Source organism: Rissa tridactyla, chromosome 5 (assembly GCF_028500815.1).
Source record: "Rissa tridactyla isolate bRisTri1 chromosome 5, bRisTri1.patW.cur.20221130, whole genome shotgun sequence".
Taxonomy (NCBI): domain Eukaryota; kingdom Metazoa; phylum Chordata; class Aves; order Charadriiformes; family Laridae; genus Rissa; species Rissa tridactyla.
Window position 1 is genome coordinate 12023780 of NC_071470.1, and position 24229 is coordinate 12048008.

General features: G+C 44.8%; 1 protein-coding gene across 3 annotated transcripts in view; it reads left to right on the forward strand.

The window, feature by feature from the left end:
• Positions 1 to 24229, forward strand: part of LNX1 (ligand of numb-protein X 1) — a 116729-nt gene that overhangs the window by 72819 nt on the left and 19681 nt on the right. For 2 of the 3 annotated variants that reach the window (XM_054203192.1, XM_054203193.1), the window contains 5 exons: positions 6437 to 6678; positions 8261 to 8416; positions 13952 to 14107; positions 17349 to 17551; positions 20017 to 20388. In XM_054203192.1, the coding sequence (XP_054059167.1) occupies positions 6437 to 6678; positions 8261 to 8416; positions 13952 to 14107; positions 17349 to 17551; positions 20017 to 20388 (1129 nt within the window). The remainder of the gene's footprint in view (positions 1 to 6436; positions 6679 to 8260; positions 8417 to 13951; positions 14108 to 17348; positions 17552 to 20016; positions 20389 to 24229) is intronic. The other variant, XM_054203194.1, reaches the window with a different exon arrangement.

A 24229-nucleotide genomic window follows, 5' to 3' on the forward strand; every position in this document is an offset into this window, starting at 1 on the left:
TGGAATCGCTGATCCTCAGCCCTCCGAGGCAGCAGGGATGAAGGCACTGACCCGCGCCTCCCTCCCAGGCGCCCTGACGCCCCAGGGGTCAGGAAGCTGCCTCTAAAAGGCTTTTATTTATAGTGTTATTGAAGTGAAAGAGTAATAGTAGCTGGGATGATTTCCCACTTAAATTAGGTGAAAAATGAGCATTTTTTTTTTTTTTCACCCCAAACAAGACGGCAAGCCTCTGGCACTGGGAGACCATCAGGGAGAGGGTACCCAAGCGCATCAGTGCCAGGGTACAGAGTGCGCAGAACAGCAGTGGTGAGTATCTAGAAACGTTGCTAGCATTATGAAATTCAAGTGCAGGTGCAGAGAACGGCCTGTTTCGTGTTTAGACAAGGTTTTTGCAGCCTGACTTTCAGCGATTGTCTGTTGGAAACTAATCCAGGAGTTTAAGCTTTGCTTTTTAGATGGCTTGTCCCCTTCGTTATGAATAGTGAGGAAGGTTTAATGTAGGCAGGGCCTTCCTACCCGTAGCTGGTGATTACAGTAGCTTGAGGAATGCTCTTGACATGACACAATCCTTTATAAAAAGCCGAAAAGACAAAATGCATTTTTAAAAAAATAAATAAGGTACTTATTTACGAAGCTTTTTTTCATATGCAGCATTCATGCAGTGGCTAATCCTTGCAAGAATTCAGAATTACCAAAGGGAAAGCATTGCTGTGTAAGCACTCAGTTCCAAGAATGATTTTCACATAGAGCAAAAAAGAGGAATTTTACACGTAGGACCAGGATTCACAGAAGTCCGATTTCTGAGCAAGGCTGATACAACGTCATTGGGTGTAAAGAGCAGCAGGGTATTGGTCACTTTCACTGCTGAAGATGTTGATGCCTCTGGCCTCTTAAGCGTTGGTATGGCTGGTCTGGAGGGAGGTTGTGCATTTGCTACATTTCAGCTTACATCTGTAACATGGGATTTAGTTGGAGTTTAGGTGCCTCGCTCCTTTTTCATTTTTGGCTTCAGTTTTTGGTGGCAAAAGTAAGATCAGAAGAGTCGGTGTCCTCTCTGCCTGAGAGTTGATCAAGTCAGTTCATTCCCTTATGACGGAGTTTCAGAAAGCTTTAGAGTTTAGGCATTTGGCCTGAAATCCCTATGGTTGGTATCTGCCTTAGGTTTGGGCTACAGCCACTGCTGATGGGCACACTGTGCGAATGGTCCCCGTGGGGCAGGAATTGCCAACACCTTCTTGTGAGTCAACCCCTTCGATTCACATCCCCCCCCTTCCTTCCCAGACATGGCAGGAGCGTCTCACCAGTGTCTCACAAGTGAAGCCATCAGCACCAGGATGCTCCTTGCTTGTCACCTTCAGTTTCTCCATCAGCCTTTCCACCGGATCCCTTCAGGGGTACCGGAGCAGTCGGGAGAGTTTGTGTGTCGGGGTCGGGGTGCGATACTCACTGTCGGTACTTCTGATCCCGGCTTGCATCAAGCCCAAATTACACAGGGATGAGACCGCTTGCAGTGAGGGCATAGCTGAAACATACTTGTCTACTGGGATCAGGGTTTAGCTTCGGATCAGCAATGACAGCCCATTAGGCAGTATTTTCTTCTGCTGGGCAATTGCTTTGTATACATTACTCTTAATTGCACGCAGACAATGTGTTGCCAAACAGCACCGAAATGTGAGTGCTCTGGAAGTGACGTTGGGAAAGCGCTGCTGGAACTGGGCAGGGAGAGCTTCTGCTCTGTTTATTTGTGCCAGACCCGCCTCATAAGCACTGTCACTCTCTAGATTCACTTTTTTCCCCTGTTTCCTGCCCAGGCAGGCAGGCGTGAGACAGGGAGAAAGAGGGATAGCCTGTGAAGTGACACAGATAGGGTGTTTTTAAAACAGCAAATGCATTTTAAATATATACATATATTTTTTGCCTGTGATATTCTTTCATTTAGAGAAGTGAAGTGAAAAAATCCATGCAGTTGTCCTTGTTTATGTTTTGCCTTTCTGTTTTGCCCCTGTGTCAGCCTGGGTAATGGAGATCCTTGAGGTCAACTTCTCTTTCAGGCCCTCCTTTGCCGTGCTGGTCAGGGATGCTGCAAGGAAAACGCACCGCTGTTTTCAAACCACTGTTTTCATCTGAATTTGCAAATGACGTGGAAATGTTTCTGTTGGCCTTGAGTTTGACCAAAGCTTGTTTTCGCAAATGGTAGGACCAAGTTAAGGCAGCCACGGGGTTTTGGATCTCCTGGCTCCAGCAGCACTTGGGATGCGCTGCTCCCGAAGCCTGGAGTGCAGAGTCTCCCTGGGGAGCAGAGCAGGGCACGGGCAAGGCTTATCCTGCGGCCACCGGTGTTGATGCCAGCCAGAACTGCATCCCTGGGTGAAGTTTCAGCAGCAGCCACTGCCCTCCCACCACCCGGTGGTTAGCTCATACGGCCGGGATTTAAGACAGCACGTTTCTGCTTCATAAAAGAGGCCGTGCAAATAGAAGAAACTATTTTCTGAATTTCCTGTATGCACCTAGTGACACTGCTTTAATGGTATGAACTGTCCAATGCACATTATTCATGTCTGTTTATCTCTCTCGGTTTTGGCCTTCAAATTGTTTCGGTATCGTATGGCTGGACGGACGTACTCGCTGTCCTGCGCGACTGAGAAGGAACATAAATCTGCAGTTCACCTTGGCCACCAGACAGTGCTGGGTTCGCTTTCTGACTGGCCTCCGTTAATCAGGTATCCTGCTCTTCCAGCTGTAAATCAGGCAGCTGATTAATAATCTCAGTGAGAGAGATAATTAGTACTAGCATGTAGCTGTTTTATGGATCTCTCTTTTCTGGGAGCCAAATCCAACCATATGGAAAAATGTAGTTGAGACACTATAAATATGATTCCATTTAGACAGTCATCTCTTCTGTTTTCTGTTATCACAGCAGTGTCAGCACAAGGAAAACAATGAAAGTGAAGGGATGCTGTTGCAGATTTTATTACAAGTTTGAGGGCTTGGGACTTTTTTTTTCTTCTTCTTCAAGGACACTGTGTTAATCTGAAGAAAGAGGGCTTGATTTGTGTTCATTTATGCCTGCCACAATTATTTAAGAAATAGCTTCAGTGCTCATACTTGAAGAGCTTTGTTTCTCTTTTAACTATTTCTGGCAGAGTTAGAAAGATATGCCTTGTGCTTTGTATCATGACAACTTGTCTTCTCCAATAAGCCACATCTTAAACCGTGTCAGCCCTCTCTGCAATTCAAAGTGACTGTCTTCTGTTCATTTTGGTTGGATTGATGCTGTTAACCGGGTGTCTGCAGTGCAGCCAGCAGCAGCGAGCGGGGATTTCCACAGAAAGTGAAGGCTTTGGTAGTGAAGTGCAGATGGACACCAGGCAGCGGCTGAATCCGTGTGGCTGGGAGTCTTTGGGCAGAGCCCACATCTGATCTTCATGTCGACCTTCACGCAACATACCAAAAGTAAAAAAGACCTCCGTTTGAGGACCCATTCACAAGGCTGGTGCTCTAATATCAGCTGCTGAAACTGTACTGTGAAAACAGGTGCAAATAAAATAAAACACGGATTAGGAATATCTCATCATATTCTGAATCTTTGCAGGACCTCTGTAAGGCAGAGATTGTTTTTGCGAACAGCAAACAATTCACCCCAAAGCCCTTTGTGCTCATTTCGTTGTGTTGGCTTTTTAGACTATTTTTAACTATTTTGATGAGCCTTCGTAGGCTGGATTAGCAAATGTGACCTTACTGCAAGTGGGAGAGGTCAAGGACAGGTTCCCAAAACGCCGTGTTGGAGAAGTTTAGGCAGGCTCCAAGAGGGGAAGGCCTTTGTGGTTCTGATCCCTGGGAAATATAAAGGAGAGCATCCTGCCATGGTGTGGGATGCTGCGGGGGGTGAGGAAGTCACACCTCTTTTTTCCGGAAGGAATAGGAAAATGCCTGCTACAATGGAGCCAGGAGAGCTCTTCCTTTCTGTTTTACATGATTATTGTTGCAGTCTTTTCTTGGAATAGGTGCCCCACACAGCTTTTTGTTGGTCTTTAGAAGTAGTTGAGCAGCCTTCTCTTCCATTAGAGTATTTCCTTTTGAGACGCCTCATTTTGCTTGTGAAAGGTTTTAGAAATAACTTCTGCCACAGCCATTCCCATCCAAGCCTTACAGCGTATACAAAGCCCTTACGCAGTTGCACCAATATGATACAGTTTGGGTTGGTTCTTTCTTCCCCTCTTTAAGACGAAAGTTGTCAGGAGTGGTATGAGGTAAATGATGGAAAATCATAATTTGGTGCTAAAAAAAAGGGTTTAATTTAATTGTCTCTCATAAAAAACCAACACCATAAGATAAATTAAATTGCTGCTCCTAAGCTGATATAGAGAGCTCTGTGACTTGTCCTCACCTCATCTTTCTGTCCCAGGAACTGCTTCCATAAATCATTTCTCTTCCAAGGCTTCCAAGTTCAGTGTACTACTTCTTTTTCTGACACATAACCCACTAGCGTTGTGTACCGTATGTATTATGCATTGCCTTTTTTGCATGCCATATATTACGAAGAGCTTTCTATCCCTAAGGGTTTCTGCAGCTATTTCTGTGAGTTCGTCCTACAGGGCGCTTTTATGAAAGTCATCAGTTAGCCTTTGCTATGAAGAAAGAGATAATAGTAAGTGAAAGTAGGCCAAGCTCATTAGATTATGATTAAAAGGCAGATTATTTTTTTTAATGCAGTGAATGAGGTTCTAGTGGGTGGGCACTGGGCAGAAGTGCTGCTGGAGAAAAGTCACAGGTGTTGTGTCCTTGGGCCACTCTGTCTCTTCAGTTAGTTTATAGCTTTAATTAAATACCGACTCATGAAGAACACAGCGACCTTTAATTTCATTCAAGTGACTTTCTTTAATAAGTCTTAAGAAAGAAATGCCATGCGTGGTCCTGCTTTTGCTGTCTAGGATGAATCTAGAGCAGATAGTTGGGACCACAATAAATTTGTTTCAAACCAGGCTTGTAATTTGCCTCTTACAAATCTGGATCTTCAGGTCTTCTGGGAACATGCGTGTCTCCACCACAAACAGAGGATTTTGTCACTGTGGAGGTCAAGTCAGGATTTAGGAATTAGGTTTTCCTCCAGAATTATTTTAGAGAAATAGAAGAGCTCAAGAAACAGCCTTGAGCTCCCCAAACCGGTGAAGTCCCAGGCTGGCCCAAGGACCTTGGTCTGAGGTCTGAGGACCTGTGCTCAGTCATTCGGTGAGCCTCCTTGGCTCCAGCGGGGCTGCAGGGCAGTGGGACCCCCCACCACCTCTCGCACCTCCTCATCAAGGTGATGATCCCTCTATTTTAGTGTCTCAGCTGAGCTGGAATAGCAGAGCTGGAAACACCTCTCCTATGAGGACAGGTTGAGACAATTGGGGTTGTTCAGCCTGGAGAAGAGAAGGCTCCAGGAGGACCTTATAGCCCCTTCCAGTACCTAAAAGGGCCTATAGGAGAGATGGGAAGGGACTCTTGATCAGGGAGTGTAGTGATAGGATGAGGGGTAATGGCTTCAAACTGGAAGAGGGTAGATTTAGGTTAGATATCAGGAAGAAATTCTTTACTGTGAGGGTGGTGAGGCACTGGAACAGGTTGCCCAGAGAAGCTGTGGATGCCTCATCCCTGGAGGTGTTCAGGGCCAGGTTGGATGGGGCTTTGAGCAGCCTGGTCTAGTGGGAGATGTTGGAACTAGATGATCTTTTTGTTCCTTTCCAACTCGAACCATGCTGTGATTCTATGGTCTTCATGGCTGAATTCGAAAACAGTTCATCAGGTGCAGTTCAAGTAGTAAATGGTCCATACGGGCAGCTGATGGGGACTTGGTTCCCGCAGACCCTGGGTGTTTGACTCCCACCTGCAGCCCTCCCTTCATTGGGTGCATTGGCCTCTACCTGAAGGGCAGACCTGCCTCCTGCATGAAGACCACAGCGCTGTGCTCCCGGTGTGACCGCCTTGGTGACCGGGTATGTTTTTCAGGCTCTAGGGTTGGGTAAGGTGCTCTTATTTCACCAGCAGACCTGGAGCAGCTGTCAGGCTTCACTCTGCTCTCCTTCATTGACCAGAGGCAAGGAGGAAATTACAGACTATAGCCTCTGGCTTAATTATCCACCTGCTATTCCTGTACTTGCATCCGCGGTAACTATTTATACGCATGAGACTACACACAAGGCTGCGGCTCTCTATTTTTTCCTGACCACCAATAGTCTTTCCATGTAAGGTGGTAACCCAGCTGCTTTGAAGGGCAGTTTTCCTTCTTTTTGATTCTGCATAACATGATGGGACTGGCACTTTTCCCTCTTGTTAAGCATCCTTATTTCATCAGTTTGCACTCCAAGTGATTCCTTGACACCAGATAATTTCCATAAGTACACAACATTTAAATACAACTTGTTATCATGTCTCCCTTTCCCTCCCTTCTCCTTAGATGTAAAGGAGCATCCCACTATGGCCTTACCAAGGAACGGAAGAGGCGTTCCCAAGACTGCTCTCCCGACCATGGCTCCAGCTTAGCAGTAGCTGCCCTGGGCCCCGAGCTTTCGGCAGCTGCGGCCATCGCCTTAATGACAGATGAGCCGGGGCTGGTGAACCCAGCCTTCAGCCCCACCTCGGAGGACAGCCAGCCAGGCAGCAGCCCCGGAGACCTGCATCGCAGCAACCGAAACAGAAGTAAGAACTAAAAGGGATGGTTTCAGAGCCTGGTGGCCTCTTACAGCATTCTGTGAAACATGTGTTGTTGGAAGCATTAAAAAAAAAAAAGGAGAGTGAAAGCTTTAATTTTACATGACTTATCAAATTGTGCACTCAGTGACCCAATAGATTTGAGGTGAAAAACAAATTTGCTTGTTCGGGAGCAGAATGAAGCTGAACACGGACTAGACGCACACATGCAAACCACAGGTCTTAAGGAAGATTATTTAGGCAAGTCAGCTCACTTGGAAGAGAAAATGGCATTTATGATGTGCTGGGGAGATGGTATAGCTGTGTAATGGCTTCACCAAAACATGGTGGCCCAAGTAACCCCCATAGACCTTGCCATGGGCACCTACCCAAAAGCCTGTTGGGAACTGTGTTTGGCAGTTGCCAAGTATTTGCAGGAAAACAAGCCTTAAGAAGTTCCTTGGGAGCTTGGGGGATGTTTGCCAGGTGCTGCTCAGAGGAGCTGGTCCTGCTGAAATAACCACAGTCAGGGACAAGTTGCACCAGAAAACCGTGCCTTGATCCTTCACTGTGTGACACTGTGCCCGTCTCTGATGAGTATCGTATTTGAAAAACATGGCCTGGCCAAAGGCAGACTCAGAAGCGTTAATGGGGAGTTTAAAGCTTGTATTTGAGGACTTTGAAACCAAAATGAATAGCCCACCTTGCGGTGCACCAACTGCGTGGTTGGAGAATGGATGATGGGCTGAAGAAAGACTAGAAAAAGAACAGTGTTATTCTCTTGTCAGCATGGGGCTAGAGAGGCGAGGAAAAGGAGGAGACAAGAAGAGAACACCAGAATGAAATTAAATCTCACCACTTCTATTGCATTTAGAGGCCACAGTCTGGTTTGAGGGAATGTTGTATTATTAGGTTACAGTGTTTGGCCAGCATGCAGAGCTCCAAGAGACAGAACAGCAACAGCCATGAAGATATCTTCAGCAGGATGGAAAAGAGAGTGACGTGTTTTGAAAACATTATGACATTTGCTTTTTTTTGGTATTGCCTTGCACGGGTTAGAAGACGTGACTTAATTCGTCCCTCCCACCTGATAGTTTTTGAATTTTTGACATGAAATCTTCGGCTATCATCGGTGGCTTTGGAAGCATTGCAGGGTTTTGAGGCAGTAGTGTGGGGGTTTTTTTCGAGAAGAGTTTTTAATAACAACTTCCAGCTTTTTTTTTGGTTGGGTTTTTTTTTTGGTGTCAAACTTATATAGCTTGGGAAGGGCAGTGCTTCTTCCTTTTATATGCATTTTTCGCAGGAGTGCTGTTGATTCTGCCTTGACTGAGGATTATTCTTTCCCAGGCTACCACACTCACAGGAGATTTCTGTGTGTGGCTGGCAAAATGGACAGGGAAGGTGGCAATTCCAGGGTGTGGGACAGAGGTAGGATAATTGCACTCAGGTGCAGGTGGTTGCGACCTTGGACTATCAGCTAGGGTCAGAGGCAAAAGTGAGGTGCAGGCAGCCTTGCTGTTGATGTTGTGCCCCATCGTATGCCGGCGGCTGCAGAAATTGTGTATTGATTTGGTTTTTCATGCTGTTGCAGCTCGACACTTCGAACGCTCCACTATAAGAAGCAGATCTTTTAAAAAAATAAACAAGGCATTCAGCGTTCTTCGAAGGACAAAAAGTGGAAGCGCCGTTTCCAACCAGACTGACCGGGAAAGGGAGGCTGTTGGAAACTCCGCTGCTGGAGAGGAAGGTAATGCTTTGTTCTCCTTGTGTCATCACTTAAAATGGGCTAGGGGACCCTATCCACGTGGGAACTGGATGTCCATGACTGACGTGCCTTTCATGTGGTGGGCGATGCGTGATTAAAAAAAACCCAGAAAACTCCATCTTTCCTTATTTTCTTTTTAAAAAGTTGTTAGTGACTGGCAGGCAAGAATATTGCTGGGGTGTGGGGGAGCTCACGGAGGGCTGTTCTGGTAACAGCCTGCGTGCTACAGCCAGCCCGGTATCCAGCACACGGGATGTGGGATCTGGGCGTCTGGGATCTATTACTGGAGCTGTCATTGATTTGCTCTGTCACTTTGTTCAAGAGGCTTCATCAGCACGTGTCTGTCCCCCTAAAGCAAACGGATGGCAGTGATCGTACATTATAGGAAATTAATGAGTTTTGGCTAATGTTTGTGAAGCACTGGAAATTCCCAGTGGGAGGATGGTATGGAAGTGCAAAGTACTGTCATTATTCCAGCACTTCTGTGGGATGCTTGGTGACAGACTTGTATTACCTCAGACGGGCAGGTGATGAGGTAGGAGTGTTCTGCTCTTAAATAGGGGGGAGAGGCAAGTTTGTCTGACGTATGTCAAGGATGAGGGGTCTGGCAGGCAGTAACACTTACCATTTGGCGTTCTCAAAGCAATAAGCAAATGTTACTAATTGCTTTGGACCGTAATTACGAAGCCAATATTAGCGTTCGTGCATCAAGAGGAAGTGATGATAGAGCGGGAATCATTGTCTTAATCAAGGTCTTCACTGACCTTATTATTCCTTTACTTGATGCCTCACCACTCACGTCTCTTCCCAGATCAAATGCCCAGGGTAAGGGCTTTAAAAAGACTAAATATGCAACTTCCCTTTGCTCTGCGTTTCAAGCTGCCATTGAAACCCACACAAAGCAAGGACAAAAGGCTGCCAAATGCTGTGTTTAGGCATCATTATTCTAGAAGTGCTGAATCAGAGAACAGTGTTCAATATTTCTTCTGCTTGATTTGCTTGTTCCTTCAGGAGAATTTCACTACGTTACTGTGTTCCTGGTACTTACTCTCCCACTCCACATACTTGCTGATGTAGCCAAAATAAAACCTGATAATTCAAAATTGTGAACCTTTTCCAGAAAAATAACGTGAATCTTCTCATTGGCCTGGAAACATCATTAACAACTTTACTGTCCCAAATATTTTATTATTTTTCCCTAAGTTGTCTATGGCCCTCTGAGCAGACAGATACATTTCTCATTCCGTAGCAACTGTTCAATTCATTGTAAGGAAAAGCTTTCTCTTCTTTAACTGGAGCGAAATTCTGCATGTCTCAAGCTTGTACTTTTCAAAAGACACCTCTTCAGGATGGGTCATAGACATTTTTATGACCGCTTTCTACCCAGGCTTATAGCTGACATTAGCAGCTGTTCCACTGAAAGCTTGGTTTCAAGAGCATGTGGGAGATCTGGATGCCAACAGTACCTACCCAGTAACCCAGCGCAGTCCAGATGTTAACAGAAGGAGGGGTGAAGGTGACACTGGCCTTTACATTTCCAGCAGAATGAAAAGCGCTGTTGTCTCCTTTATAAGAGACATATAATGGGTGCCTGAAGTGGCAATCACTCCAGGGCCCCATTGACAGTGTCAAGATGGTCATTCTGTCCTTGACTCTGCTTGTGGTTTTATTCCTCTGCACCAAGCGTGCCTGTAAACTTCCACATATATTCCACTGCACTGGAAAAACCAGGTAGGCATGTAGTTACTTAATGAGCAGTTGCTCTTACGTATGAGATCACAGAAGCTGGGTACCTAAATTACTATATTAATTACATATGCAAAGAATGTATTTTAATTACACAGTTCTGGAATTTGGTCTTCAAAAAAACGCAAGCAAGTAACTTGCGTCAATACAGAGACAACTTTAACAAAGATCACTACTCAGTCCTTTGCAACAGGTGCTTTGTGTAATCGCATCTCAAAGGCTCTCGCTGTGTCTTCTTGTTGGAAGAGGAAATGAATACGCTTCTTTCTGCAGCAGTTATCATCATCCTGCCAGCTGGAGGCTTGTTTTCTTCTCCAGTTCTGTCTATTTTCTTCTTTTATTTATTTTTTTTAAATCCTCAGCTGTTCTGAACAGTCTGCAGTTGGACTCCTGGTTAGAGTTGCTGGTTAATCTTCAGGGATAGCTGCAGTACACTCTGCCCCGTGCTCGCTAAAGGTCCAACCCAAACCCATTGGAAAAAGGCAGCCCCACGTGCCTGTCTCCCCATTGCTACCCTGCTCTGCTGGGAGTGGAGGTGCCCCTGTAGGTGGTGGTTCCTGGCCTCGGAGGTCCCCACACCCAGTGTGAAAGATGCTGCTGCCTTGCCCAAGTTTCACAGGTTCATGCCTGGGACCACCTGAGAGCCCACCTCAGCCATGCCTCAAAGCTTCAGGAGATCTGACAGCATCTCACCACCTCTCTGGTGGCTCCTTTCCTCACCAGGCTTAGTCAGCGCCTCAGCAGTGTGCCAGCCTCGCGGTGGGGACAGAGTGAAATCACCCCTTTTTGCTGACAACCTCGTGTTGATAAAGGAGCTGTCAGACCATCTGGCAAAGCTCAACGTATTATAGTCCACCTGTCCCCAGCTTTCAGAATTCCCTCATCTTAGTTCAGGTGTCTCTGTTTAATCTTTGTTTCGCCTGTATTTTCATCAAAGGAGCTCTGAGAACGAAAATCATGGTGCGTACCTATGTATTGGCCCTCAGCATAGGAGCACTGATGTCAAAGTAACTATTTGCCCACTGCAAAGTGTGTAGGTGCCTTCAATCTGAAGCCGAGATGTTTGTCGGGCCAATGCTTGGTTGCAATGTGAGTGTGAGGGTGCAAGACAAAATAATCATTCCTGACGGGGGAGAAAAAATATTTAAATAATCATGATTCTGCTTAACCCGAAACTGAATGCAGTACTGGTTTTGGAAAACTCCTTTGCTCCTCAGGGACACTGAAAAATATGATGTATAATGGCAAACGTATTTCTGTTATAATTACAGCAGAGAAATAGTTACAGTCTAATGGTACCTTATACGTGGAGCTGGTAGCAGTCCTGCGCTGTGAAGATCACTTCATGATTTCCATTTGCAACCTGTGGCTTGATTCATTTAACCCATGTCATATGCACCCATTTTGTATTTAAATAATTCATACTTTCTTTGTTCCTCTGTTTAAGCTTTTTGCTGACTGTTTCAGCAGGGAACTGTTCGTCGTCCAGACGGAAGAAAATGTTAGAAGTGAATGAAAAGCGCAAACACTGATGAGAAAATGTTTGGGGAAGGAGATGTTAGAATTTTCTGTGTTTTAAAAATTTGTTCTTTTGTAAATATCCATGCAAAAAATTACCCGTCTGTAGTGCAGCACCCAAGCTTGTGATATCTACTTGAGAGTAATCTCATTAATAGCGCTTACAGCTACAAATAGCTTTCCAGGTCTGAAGTAGAAGTTAGGATAATTTAAGAGAGTTGGTTTCATTCTGAGACATGAGGGAAGGTGACAGGGGCTTCCTTCCGGCACTGATGCATTTAAGATGTAATATCTTCTGACTGGATCTACTAGTGTAAATGACCTTGACAATCTACTTAAATGATAAAATATCTCCAAGCAAAGACCACTCCAGCCTTGCTATGTTTATTTGTATCACTGCGCTCTTACTTTGGCATCACACTTTTTAAATTCCCTTCCAAGAAAGACTATATGTGTGCGTGAGTATATATATATATATGTATGCTCTTTACTCAAAGCTATCTACAAATACAAGTCATAAACCAGCTAACACTTTAGGAGAAAAGAATTTGGGAATGCAATTGCAAAAACCTCTGTGCAGTTTCGTTGCAGTAAAAGGGAGCCCTGCTGCTGGTTTTCAAAAATGTTCATCAGTCCTATTTTGCAGTCAAGCCATTGTAAAATAAATTGAATTTATGATTGCTTGAGGATGTCAAATGTTGTTCAAAGTCAAACTCATTCTTCTTAGTCTCATGGTGGGGGTAGTTCTACCATCTGTTATTGCTTTGCAGCAAGACCAAGGCAGCCCTGGCAGGCACTGGCAGGACCACAGAAGAGACTGTCCTGATGTATGGGTGTATCTCACTCCTACTGTTCACTCTGAGCCCCGATGTATTTTTAATATATATATTTTATATACATATATATGTATTTATATATAAAAAAATACATAGACAGACAGGTAGGTAGGTAGATAGATAGACAGACAGACAGACAGATAGATAGATAGATATTATAAATACTTCAATGTTTGGGAAAGGTATGTGAAGAAAAAGAAGGTAAGTGAAACACAGATGGCTCTAGGTATCAACCATTTCATGTGCAGAAAAGAAAGGGGCTTATCCAGCCCCAGGACAAGACAGCGCAGCCCAGCTTCTGTCTCAGGAAGGCTGCACCCAACAGGAATGCCATGCTGTTCCTGTTTTCCCCAGATTTGATTCAGTTGCAGTTCCTATTTTCCAAAACAGCTGTTGGACATCTTACAGAACTCATTCAAAGCTTCCTGCTCTAGGACCATGAGACAGGGAATTTCCAGAAGAACGAGGTTGTCTCTGTAGCATTTCCTCCACTGCAGACCAATAAACTTTGCCTGCTGTAGATGAGATGGCCACAACTCTTGTGAGACACATTCAACTCTGCAACAGCTTCATTTTAGCTTTTTTGGGACTCCTTTAGTGAGAGGAATGTTTAGAAGCAGGAAGAGGCATTAGAGCTGGCATTGCCTTCTACCTGCTCCCTGTACCGGACCAGCATCCCTGGGGAATTAATGGAGGCATTAAATCAAAATAATGGCAAGCCGCTGGGAGAATGAAATGCTAAATGAAAATCAATTGGGAAGGAAGAGTTGCAGAATGAAGTCCCACGCTAGTACAAATGCATGTGACATTCACAGACACAAGAATTTTTCCAAGAATAGGTTACACAAGCTTCATTTAAATTCCAGCGACCAGGTCCTAGGAAGCGTGAGCATGTGTCCCTGCAGATAGCCTTATTTGTGGGGGTAGGCTGGCACCTCGCATCGGTCAGACCTTCTGATCTAAATAAGGACTTGCAACCTGAGACACAAGAGTGACCTTTGACTAATCTGGACTCGAGAGTCATGGCAAATATTACACAGGGTTTCGTCACAGGAGTTGTCCTCGTAGCAGCACTGTCAGAAGAAGCACGGTGCACACAGCAGTCAGCCAAAACCTGAGCACTGAAAGAACACAACCATTAAGTATTATAAACGGTGGGGATAAACTATTAAGCGTACTTAAAATTTTGTATTACAGTCTCACGGCCACTACACTAACAACTGCTCGCTGTCCTACGTCACACCAGACAAGCGGAGTTTACTGTGTAAAGCTGGTCTCTCCTATGTTTTTTGTTACTGTAATGGGATGTGTGAAAATACCAATAATATTGCACACTAATATAAGGAAAATATTGCTTGAGGAAAAAAAAGCACACAGAACCTTTCTGAATGCAGATGACGTTTTATTATATTGACAGATTCAGAATGCTCCATACAACCCCCGGTGACAAAAACACAACACTCTGCGGGAAAACCTGCAAGAATCACCAAAAACAAGACAGAAAGTTTACTTCTTTCTAGATTCAGCAGCTCTTCGGTATTTAAGGACTGGAAATATAAAATGGTAAAGAAAGGTATGCAATACTCCTGGGTTTTCCTGCTCTGGAAAACCTGGTCAAAGGGAATGGAGAATAGTAATTAAGAGTGTAAGGGCTGGAAAATGGGGTCTGTGCAAAGTGGTGCTCCAACCTCACAGCAGGCGGTGTATATGTGAATGGTACAAGCCCTTAACCCAGTTGGAGTCCCTGAAATTGGGCTGACGGGGTCCCATTCGCTGTACGCAACCAGGTGCTGGAGCAAGGTCCACCCCTTCTGGGTATGGTGTTTACATTAGAAACACTCAAGTCGAAGAACATTGCTTTCCAGACACAGCATCCTCTTGAGACAGGCATGGTAGGTTTTGATCAAACTGCACACAATGCATGCAGAACGTCTGGTGAAAAAGTGACGGTGAATTTTCTTTTAAAAAAATATACGTATTTGTGTATCTTATACATTCAGTTTGTCAGACTTACTATTACTTTATCAAAATAGGCATTGGCCTGCCACTTAGGACAGCCTAGGTTCTTGGTAGTACAAACATTCATGTGTATGCCTGCGATGAAAGCAATAGGCAAGTCTTCAATGAAGCGAGCAGAATTTAAGGGATCATGGAGTTATTTTGGTTGCTTGGCCCTTCTGAGGAGAAAATGGTGCAATTTATTAGTTGTATTCAATAAAGAACAGAAATCAAATGAAGACGGGAGGTGAGGCAGTACATCCTGCCAACTATGAAAAGAGAAACCTTAGTGACTTGCAGACTGGCAAGAAAAATGTATTGGAAACATTCGTTTTGTTGTCGATTGCACACTTTGGAACGAAATTAGGTATTAAAAATTCCTCTAAAAGAATCTGCATGAAGTCATATTGAAAGCCAACCAAGTGCCACTGCAAGACTTCATAAACCAGTTAAGGCATCGTTCAAGATGCAAAGAAACTTAGATAAGTTTATACCTTATATAAAGATATATGTAAGTCATCTAAGTGTAGAGACTTGTTCACTGCCAGGTTGCTCCGATTTTGCTCTGGGATAATTACAGACTGAAATAACGTAAGACACTCAATAGCTCCTTCAGTCCACAGTTCTCCACGGTCAAGAAATGTAACTGGGTAATTCCTTTAGAAAAGTTTTCAGAACAAGGTATGGGAGAATTGAGCATTGGAGTCAAAAAGCACAGTTTGTCAGGACATGAGGTGAATCGTCATGTAATGGGAAATGGAAGGAGTTCTGCTATAGCACTGCTTTGGTAGTCTGAAAAATATACGGAGATATTTACGTACGCTATTTCCATGCAGAGAAGATCTGGAGGCCCAGATTCCCATTTGCATTTTTATATATAAATACCCATTCTAACCACACAGACACTGTAAAATATGCACGCTTATTCTGATGCGGGGGTCAGGCCTTTGGTGATTTTTGAGGAGTACTTGTACGGCTGGACTTTAGGCACCCCACTGCCTCTTTCTTCTTACGTAGCAGCGGAGAGAGCTCCGCACCTCCAGGGTGCGTTTAGTGGTGAAGCAGCTATCGCTCCCTTTGGGGGCCCACGCACTTGCCAGAGCAAGTAGATCACCAAATTACATATTTGGCATAGAGGCCTGGATTTAGATGGAGTAAATGCACCCTTCAGGCGTGAGAGACGTGAACAAGTTACAAGCTGGGCAAATAATGTTCAGAAAATCGAGGAGTGTGGGGAAAATAAACCACCTTCCATTCCTGAGACGTTAAAGTTGTGTGCAAAACTGAAGTAAGCCCGTATTCACACAGAATCCGCTACTACGAGAGTATCAACTAAATGAGTACTTGGATATTAGGTTGATGAAGGCTGTGTAGTTATCTAGATAGAATTTTATTGCCTGTCAACTCTGTATAAAACCACAAAGTCGAAGTCTGTGCTGCCGGTAGGTGCTTTTTACAGCCATGGAGGAAGACAGCTTCCCGCCTCGAAGAGCATATGATCAAAGAAGTGGTAAGGGATGCAACATGGTGCTTCTTCATATTTTTTTCCTGTTCTTTCTTCCCCCTTGCTCTTTCCCAAAAGGTTTTGGTGCCTTGCTGGTTTGTTGCCTGCTAATTCTGTACTGGAAAATATTTATTCTATCATCTCGGTTACTGTTCCGTTAATTTTCATTTAACACTTCACCGCTATTTAGTAACAGCCACTGTACTTTTATTTCTAATACAGTTTCTTGAAAAAATATTAGCACTTTTTTTTTTTAACTTAACAGGTTTTTCATATAAGCGCTGGATTGGACCCCCACACAAAAAATTTAATAGCTTTTTCTCACCTACGGGGGATTCAAAATAGTTGAAGGCTTTTACACTTGTGTTAGAAAACTCACTGGTGCTTATGCTTCGTATTTGCTCACTGTTGAACGTGGATTAAAATTTTGAATTGACCTAGAAGGAAAGGAAGTATTAGTGATATGCTGTGAAAGCAAACACGCCAGTTGAAAAGCAGAGTTTGGAAGAGGATACTCTTTATCCAGTGCATTATAAATACAAAAAGGACCTCTGTCCACCAGGTCCCTTTTCCCCACACCAAGATCACCAGGGCCAGCAGAAATCTTCCTTCCAGGCACCTTGAGCATACTCGGGTTTTAATACAGACATGTCGTAGTAAGAGCCAGTCATTCCTGCTTCCTGGAGTCCAAGCAGGGATGAAAGGAGAGGGGTCTGGTAGGGAAACTACTGTGTGCTTTGGGTTGCCTGAGAAATCTTGCTTTTCTGCTAGCTGAAGGTAAAAAAACGCTTCCTTGAATGTCACAAGCCAAGCACCCAGTTATCAGCCATGGCATCAAAAAAGGAGGAAAACAGGGTAGCCTGGGATGCTACCAGCGAGACAAAGAGTGCAGCCCACCACAGCGGGGATGGATGTTTCTCAAGGGGTCCGTGCCCATCTGCTCTAGGGCCAGCAAGGAGCCATGGCCTGGTTCAGAGGGGTCTCTAGTGACAAAAAATGTACTTTGTTCCCTTAAAATATTAGCACATGTAACTGTTTTTGAGTACATGTCGTCTCTCTGGATTATACGAAAGGTTTAGGGCTGTGTTTTGTGGGGGAAAAAAAGGAAGTTTGAATGCATTAATTGAAAAAAAAAAATCCCTTCAAGTCCACTCAGCAAGCACACGTATCCTTTCCTCCCCGCTTAGTATAAATCACACCCATGCCTAAAACCTAGTCTGGGTAACTGGCGGGTACTCAAAGCTGTGAGGTGCATGTTTTAACAAAGCAGAGCTGCGATGTCAAATAAATACCTTACAATGTGCATTTCCAGGTTTTCCCAGGTTGTATCACCTGATTCCAGATGGGGAAATTACCTGCATTAAGATCAACCGTACGGATCCCCATGAAAACCTGGCCATTCGGATTGTGGGAGGCAGTGAGACTCCTTTGGTTCACATCATCATACAGCATATCTATCGAGATGGGGTGATCGCCAGAGATGGAAGATTGCTGCCTGGAGACATGATACTAAAGGTACAGTACTGTGGAGGTACAAAGAAACAGCACCCTAACAGAGAATAACACGGTGTAAATTCATCGTAAGGTGAGATTTGCAGTGTTGCTTGTTTGTGTGGGCAGAAAGATGTTCAGTTCCTCTGCATGCCGTGGTGATTTCATTCATTTCAACAGTTTTTGAGCCTCACAGATTTGTTCTTTTTTCTTTTTCACTCCCAGGCCTCTCTGATTTCTACCCAAACATGGTAGATCAGAAATGCAAAGTAGCACAATAGACTGCTGGCATTTCTGACCCAGTGGTACAGAAGTTGTCTGAAAGCAGGGGCTGGGCTTTTTGCCCAGTTTGTTTCTACTGAACTGTGGGCTTAAATCTGAGTTAGGGAGGTTTTCCGTTGCCTTACATCCCACTTACACCAGGACAGGCGATGGGGGCCCGATCAGGGTTAAGTTATTCCAGCATCTGTCTCCCCTGTACGATGTGTTCATCGGCGCAGAGCACGAGACACTGCCCGCTCTATCTTGGGAGCGTTGCTTCACCAGCAGCCACAGGTGAAATCTCTGCGAACAAACTTGAGCAGTGTTCAGGCATTAGCTGCTGGCTTCTACTTCTGCTCCCGTTTCTATAGAAATGTGTAACAGATGAATGAGAATTAGGCCAGATGGTTAAAGATCATGTGTCTTGTGAGCAGTGGCTTCAGCAGTAGCTTTTGAATGGGAACTGTACTCTCAGCTGCCCCAGTGACTTGGAGCTCTGCAGGGATGCTAAACTATATTAATGCTGACAGAAAATACTGGTTTCTTTCCTTGCTTTGATGTTTTGATGGTGTGTAGTTGGAGCGCACGAGGTATATTCACGTTGCAAGGCAAAGCTCCAGCTGCAGTTCGCCCAGGTGTACCCAAAGTAGCGTAACTCAGCTGGCTCGAATATTGGTGACAGGGTGTCCAGAGGTGGCAGAACTCAGCATAGGTTTTCCAAATTACAGGGAAACACGTGAGCAGGCTACTTTGTTCCCCCTGGGCCATGCTGCCATGGATAGACTGGTGCCAGCACCCAGGCTAACCAGTGTGGCATTAGCTGGGATAAGGCTACGGGAGATGGAAGTGGGGCGGTCCACAAGGTCTGGCATGCATATCTCGGGGTCGTCTTCCAGGTGGGACTCTGGATGCCCATCTTACTGCCTGCTCTGGCACGCCTGGCTGGTGGCGTTGGTAAGCAGGAGGCATCTGGGTGAGCGTCACCCAGTTGTGCATTTTGGGAAGCTTTCTGTCGTGGTGCCGGCACAGAGCGGCAGAGTTAATGGCACCACTGAGACAGAACTGCTCCTGCAGGGCACATCCAAACTGCAGTGGGAAGCCGTGATTGCAGCACGGACAGGCCCGGCTCAGCTCTCCCCGGCCGTGGCTGACTGCCCGAGGATTTACCAAGGATTCCCAGGAATTTCAGCCCCATGGTGGTGCAGCTCATGCCGTTCATGGTACCCAAGCTGGCAACTTAAAAGTTAGTTGAGCTGTGTCTCTAGGGATGCAGTCCCTCCGTCAGACCGCAGCGGGGACAGCCCCGTCGTGCCCACACAGGCACTCCGTGATAACAAACGCCCGTCGAATGCTTTTGTCTGTGCCGGTGAATGTTTCTGTTGCAGTTTGGAGACGTTTCTTAATAGTTAAATGGTTCAACCTGTGCAATGCAAATAACTGCAAGGAAATGACTTGTCCGATTCGGGTTTTCCAGCCAGCAACGAATTACAACCTTGCAACTGGTTTTCATTTGGCAGTGATAAAATGCAGTGCCTAGTCACTCTTACATACACAAACAGGGCAGGGTTGACTGGAAGCTCTTTTTTTTTCTCTTTCTTTTCCCCAGCCAAATTAAAGAAGTGGCAGTTATGCATTTTTACCCCCATCTGAGCTAAATCTTACCTGGAAAACATCGAGACATGTAAAAAGCCCAATTCTCTGGTGTGGTATATCAGCATAATTGCTAGCAAATATCCAGGGCATTTAAGCTTCTGCTTGAGGCTTTTTTCTTCATTTTAATTAGAGATTCATTACTGGGGAATATTTTTTTTACTGTACCTAGAACAGCTGGGAGATAATGAAGAAGAGAAACAGCAGGGAAGTGGTGGGAGTGAAAGGAAAGGCTGGCGAGGAGACTTGAAATCAGAAGCCAGTGGAATAAAACTGAGATATATGAAAGGATATTGGAGCTTGGGAAAGAGCAATAATAAAGCTGAAAAATAACATGTATGTCTGGACACTATCATGGAGAAAGGGGAAAAAAGAAAAGGCAGAAAGTGTCTGTACAGTGCGTCCTTTCCTTGGGCGGAAGACTGTTCTGCGCTGCAAACTTGGCCTCCTGCATGACACAGTTTGCAATAGCACACGTCACTTCGGATGAAGGCAGCTGTGTAAACACATCTGCCCTCTCCCGTGCCAATTCAGATTAGACGGTCTTTCTGCTGCTGAGTTACGCTTCTCTCTTCCAGGTAAATGGCATGGACATCAAAAATGTGCCTCACAACTACGCCCTGTCGATCCTGAAGCAACCCTGCCACGTGCTCCGACTGACGGTGCTCCGAGAGCAGCGGTACCGGTGCCGAAACAGCGGACTTTCCCTTGATGCTCACTGCAATAGGGATGACAGTTTCCATGTTGTGCTAAACAAAAGCAGCCCGGACGAACAGCTGGGAATAAAGCTGGTCCGCAAGGCCGATGAACCGGGGGTATTTATTTTCAACTTGCTGGAAGGCGGCGTGGCTGCCCGTGATGGACAGCTTCAGGAGAACGACAGAGTGTTGGCCATCAATGGGCACGACCATCGGTACGGCAGTCCAGAGAGCGCGGCCCAGTTGATACAGGTTTGTCACCATCGCTTTGACACCAGTTTCTGAACTTTGCTAAAACCGAGAAGTGTAGTTTCACCATCTGTTGCAAAGCAGGGGTCAAAATTAGTGAGTGTGTATTTGAGGGAGGGAAGGAGACATGTCAGGCCTGGATGGGAATTTACACCTCTGAAAGCTCCTTGGTTTCACTGTGGGTACAAGGGTGACTATGGGCATGGGATCTTGCAGTGATGCCTGCTACCATCAGGCTTTGTAACGTACAGATCAATGTCAACATCCATATACTCTGTGGATCACCAAAGAGTGATGCCATCTGCCGAAAGGCAGGCCAGCTTTCATACTAACACCACTTGGTCCAGATGGATCCTGACTCCTCCAGCTCCAAAGGAGCCACAGTGCTCCCCGGGGCAGCCCTGGAGCAGACCAGAGCGGCCTATGGCAGTGGACAGCATGTTTCAGGATGAGCATCATCCTCCCAGGCACGGTGATTTCCCACGGGTGTGTTTTACGAAGGTACTCCATACCTTGTAGATATTTCTTAGCTAAATCCAGCATATGGAAATCCAGATGTTTGGAAAAACATGGATCTGTAGCTGTAGTTTTTATAAATCTTTATTTAGACTCACATGGAGAACTAAAGGGGTGCCTGTGTAATGCACTAAACAGTCTTGCCACAAAACTGTCAGAGGGAAAACCTGTGCCTTTCTCAGCTACAAAATCAGTCAGCTTCTGCCTCATTTCCCCTCCAGAACTATTTTCATTTGTTTTCATTCTTTATGGCCTGCATTTTTAGAAAACTTCAACATAAGCAAAGCCAAGGATCTTTTGTTGCTTTTATCCCGTATTTATAGCAGTTATTATACATAAGCAATTTTACGTTTCATTTGGAGGCACATAGACTCTTCACATTGAAGAATTTCATGTGCCTTAATAACACGATGTCAAATCAGGCCGGCTGCTTCCCCTTTCCAACAGGTATAATCAAGGTACCATGAGTCGGACTGAAAGAAGCATTCAGATCCATGCGTTTTGTGGAAAGGATTCCTCCTTTAGCATAGGTTCAAGGTGGCTGTAGCCGACTTTTGTGGAGAAGTTCATAGCATAGGTAAAGAAAAGGCCGTCCCCTTGCATAATGCCAGTTGTTGAAATTCTGGTCCAGCATCTTTCTGGATTACTTTATGTAGCTCACTAACTGGGAGCAGAAGGCGGTGGTGGGGGGAGAAGTTTAAATTCTCTGAGGGGAACAAGTCTGGAATGAAAACCTTTCTGAAAAATTGGTATTCTTGGAACAGTTCTTTATGGCTACAAAACAAGGCAACAGTGCTTCATAAGCAAAAAACACATGCAGCCTAGAGATGAAATGGAAAAAATGACTAATGAGACCATTCACACACAAGTCTTTAAAAACGCAACTAAAGCTCTTATTGGGTTCCAAAGAGTGGATGTTATTTATAATAATGCTTGAAATGCACACCAGTCCCTGGGAATTCAAACAACATGCCCATCAAAGGGGAGACTCAGGTTTCCAAACAGCCAGGATTACATTGCATTGATGTGAGCTCTATGAATCACATTTGTCTAATGCAAAATTCCCAGAACCTGTGTCTTTTTTGTCATGTTTTTTCATCAATTATCATTTGCCTTTCCTGTTTCCATGTTGTGCCAGAGAAAAACCATTATACTGAAGCCACAAGTGTTTTGCATTTGCTTCTTACACGAAGGGATGTTTTACCCTGTCCTCTGATTTCTCAACAAGATCCTGCCTGTGGAGACCTCAGTGTGTGTCACTCACGGTACATTCAGGCCTCCAAATTAATCATAGAATCATGGAATCGTCTAGGTTGGAAGGGACCTTTAAGATCATCGAGTCCAACCCTTAACCTAACACTGACAAAACCACCACTAAACCATGTCACTCAGCACTACATCTACCCATAAATCAATGGTGGTGGAAGCTTCAAATATGCCATCGGTTTCTTTAAAAACAGATAAAAGGTGGTGGTGGCTCATTAGCCCAAGCACAGCTGGGAAAACATCAGATTTCTGTGGAATCTGATGAGTTTTGACTTCTAAATAATGAATATTTGAGATGAATTTGATTCTTTAGGCCTTTAGCAATTATACTTTAGCATATGTGAAGCAGTTGTTAATCAGTAGATTAGGTGTCTGACTGTTTATAAGCTCAGTCACAAGAACTGAAACGAAGAAAACGCGTAAGTGCTAATTAGGAACGTGCACACATCGTAACACTTGGGAGTTTGCTGCTTCCCATTTGTCGCGTCATCTTTAGTCATGGCCTCGTGTCAGATGTGGCACTTTTAATCTAAATAACGTGACATTCCACATCTGTTTTCCATGGGAGCGACAAGGAAAGGAACAAGGTAACAGATCAGTGGGCGCTCCTGTGAGCACATCAAGCTGAGCTGCACGGGTTGAGCCAGACTTTACTGCACCCAGATGTTCACCCTCCTCTCTCGGAGGAGTTCGGAGCCGCTGCAACAGGCGCACGACCCTGTCTCCATCACAACAAACGCCGTCGGCATAAAGCAGGTCATGATGTGGAGCTCACCCGTGCTCCATCATCCCTGCAGGAGACGGGGCAGCTTCTGCCGAGAGCAGCACTGCTGCCTTTTTTCGAGATGCAGTTGCCTGCTAGATGCTCAGAAGTTGCCACCGTGTCTCCCTGCTTGGTTCGCTTTGGCTGTAGCACAAATTTCGGTTCTAGCAGATTGTTTCAGCTATTACTTGCATTCGAGTCTCAAAGCTAACCTCATTTCTTTAGTTCTTGCTTCGGCACAAAAAAAACATAGAAGGAATTGTGGGGGAAAAACAAGTGGTAAGAGGGAGGGAGGGATCAGAACGAAGCAGTAATTAATATTCTGATCAGTAGAAATGTTAATGGCTTTTTATATGGAAGTACATAAATTCAAAAGCTGGTCTTGTTGTTTGGATAACTTTTTAAAACACTCTGGACTTCTGAGAAATTACTTAACTTGACTGACCTGGAGACAAATGTGACATTGCAATAGAGACCCTTGTTGAACTTTTGCTAGTTGTTCTACAAGAATTAATCACATTTACAACCTTCCTCTAAATAACCAACTTTGAGACTAACCATGTGGCAGCAGATGAGCTTTAAACAGAAGTTGCGTAAGTTGAAGTTGTTTGTTTTAAGAGAAAACTGGATTTTTGTGGGGCCATGTGCCCTTAGGAAGTTTAGGCTTGTATTGTTCAGTTCCATCTCAACCACGCAACAAACTAGGGACCAGGGCGGTTTCCTTTCTCCTGAGATACAGTGTTCTGCTTTTGGGTACCAGTTGAGTCCAGAGTTCGGGAATTAACATTCCGTTAAAACAGACCTGGTAAAAATATCTAGAAAGTTATTTTGAAATATGTCTCTATGTACAAACTGGTATATTATGAAGCTGTGGAGACTTGAGTTGCTGGTGAAAAAAATAGCATCCCCCAAGATACTGGGAAAGTAACAAAGAAGTGCATGTTTTTTACTGCAATATCACCTTCCTTGGAAATAGCACAGCCTGAACATGCACATTTCGGGCTTGAAGTCGGAGGTTTAGGAGAGGTAGGTTGCTTTTTTTTTAAACTATAGTGACATTTTTCTAAAGCATTTTTTAACTCTCAGCTACTACTATTGAATCCAGCTCCAGAAAAGACAAACCAGACTATAAAAACAAAAATCCCAGGGGCCTCCTCTGGCTTCTGTTAATTGTCTGCGGGAGATTTGATTTCAATAGCGCAACTGGATCTGGGTTTGGTTTCCAGCTGCTTGTTCAACGCCAGCTTTCCTTGGAGCTTCTCCCCAGCGAGCAGGGCACGTCAGCGTGCCAGCAAGCGA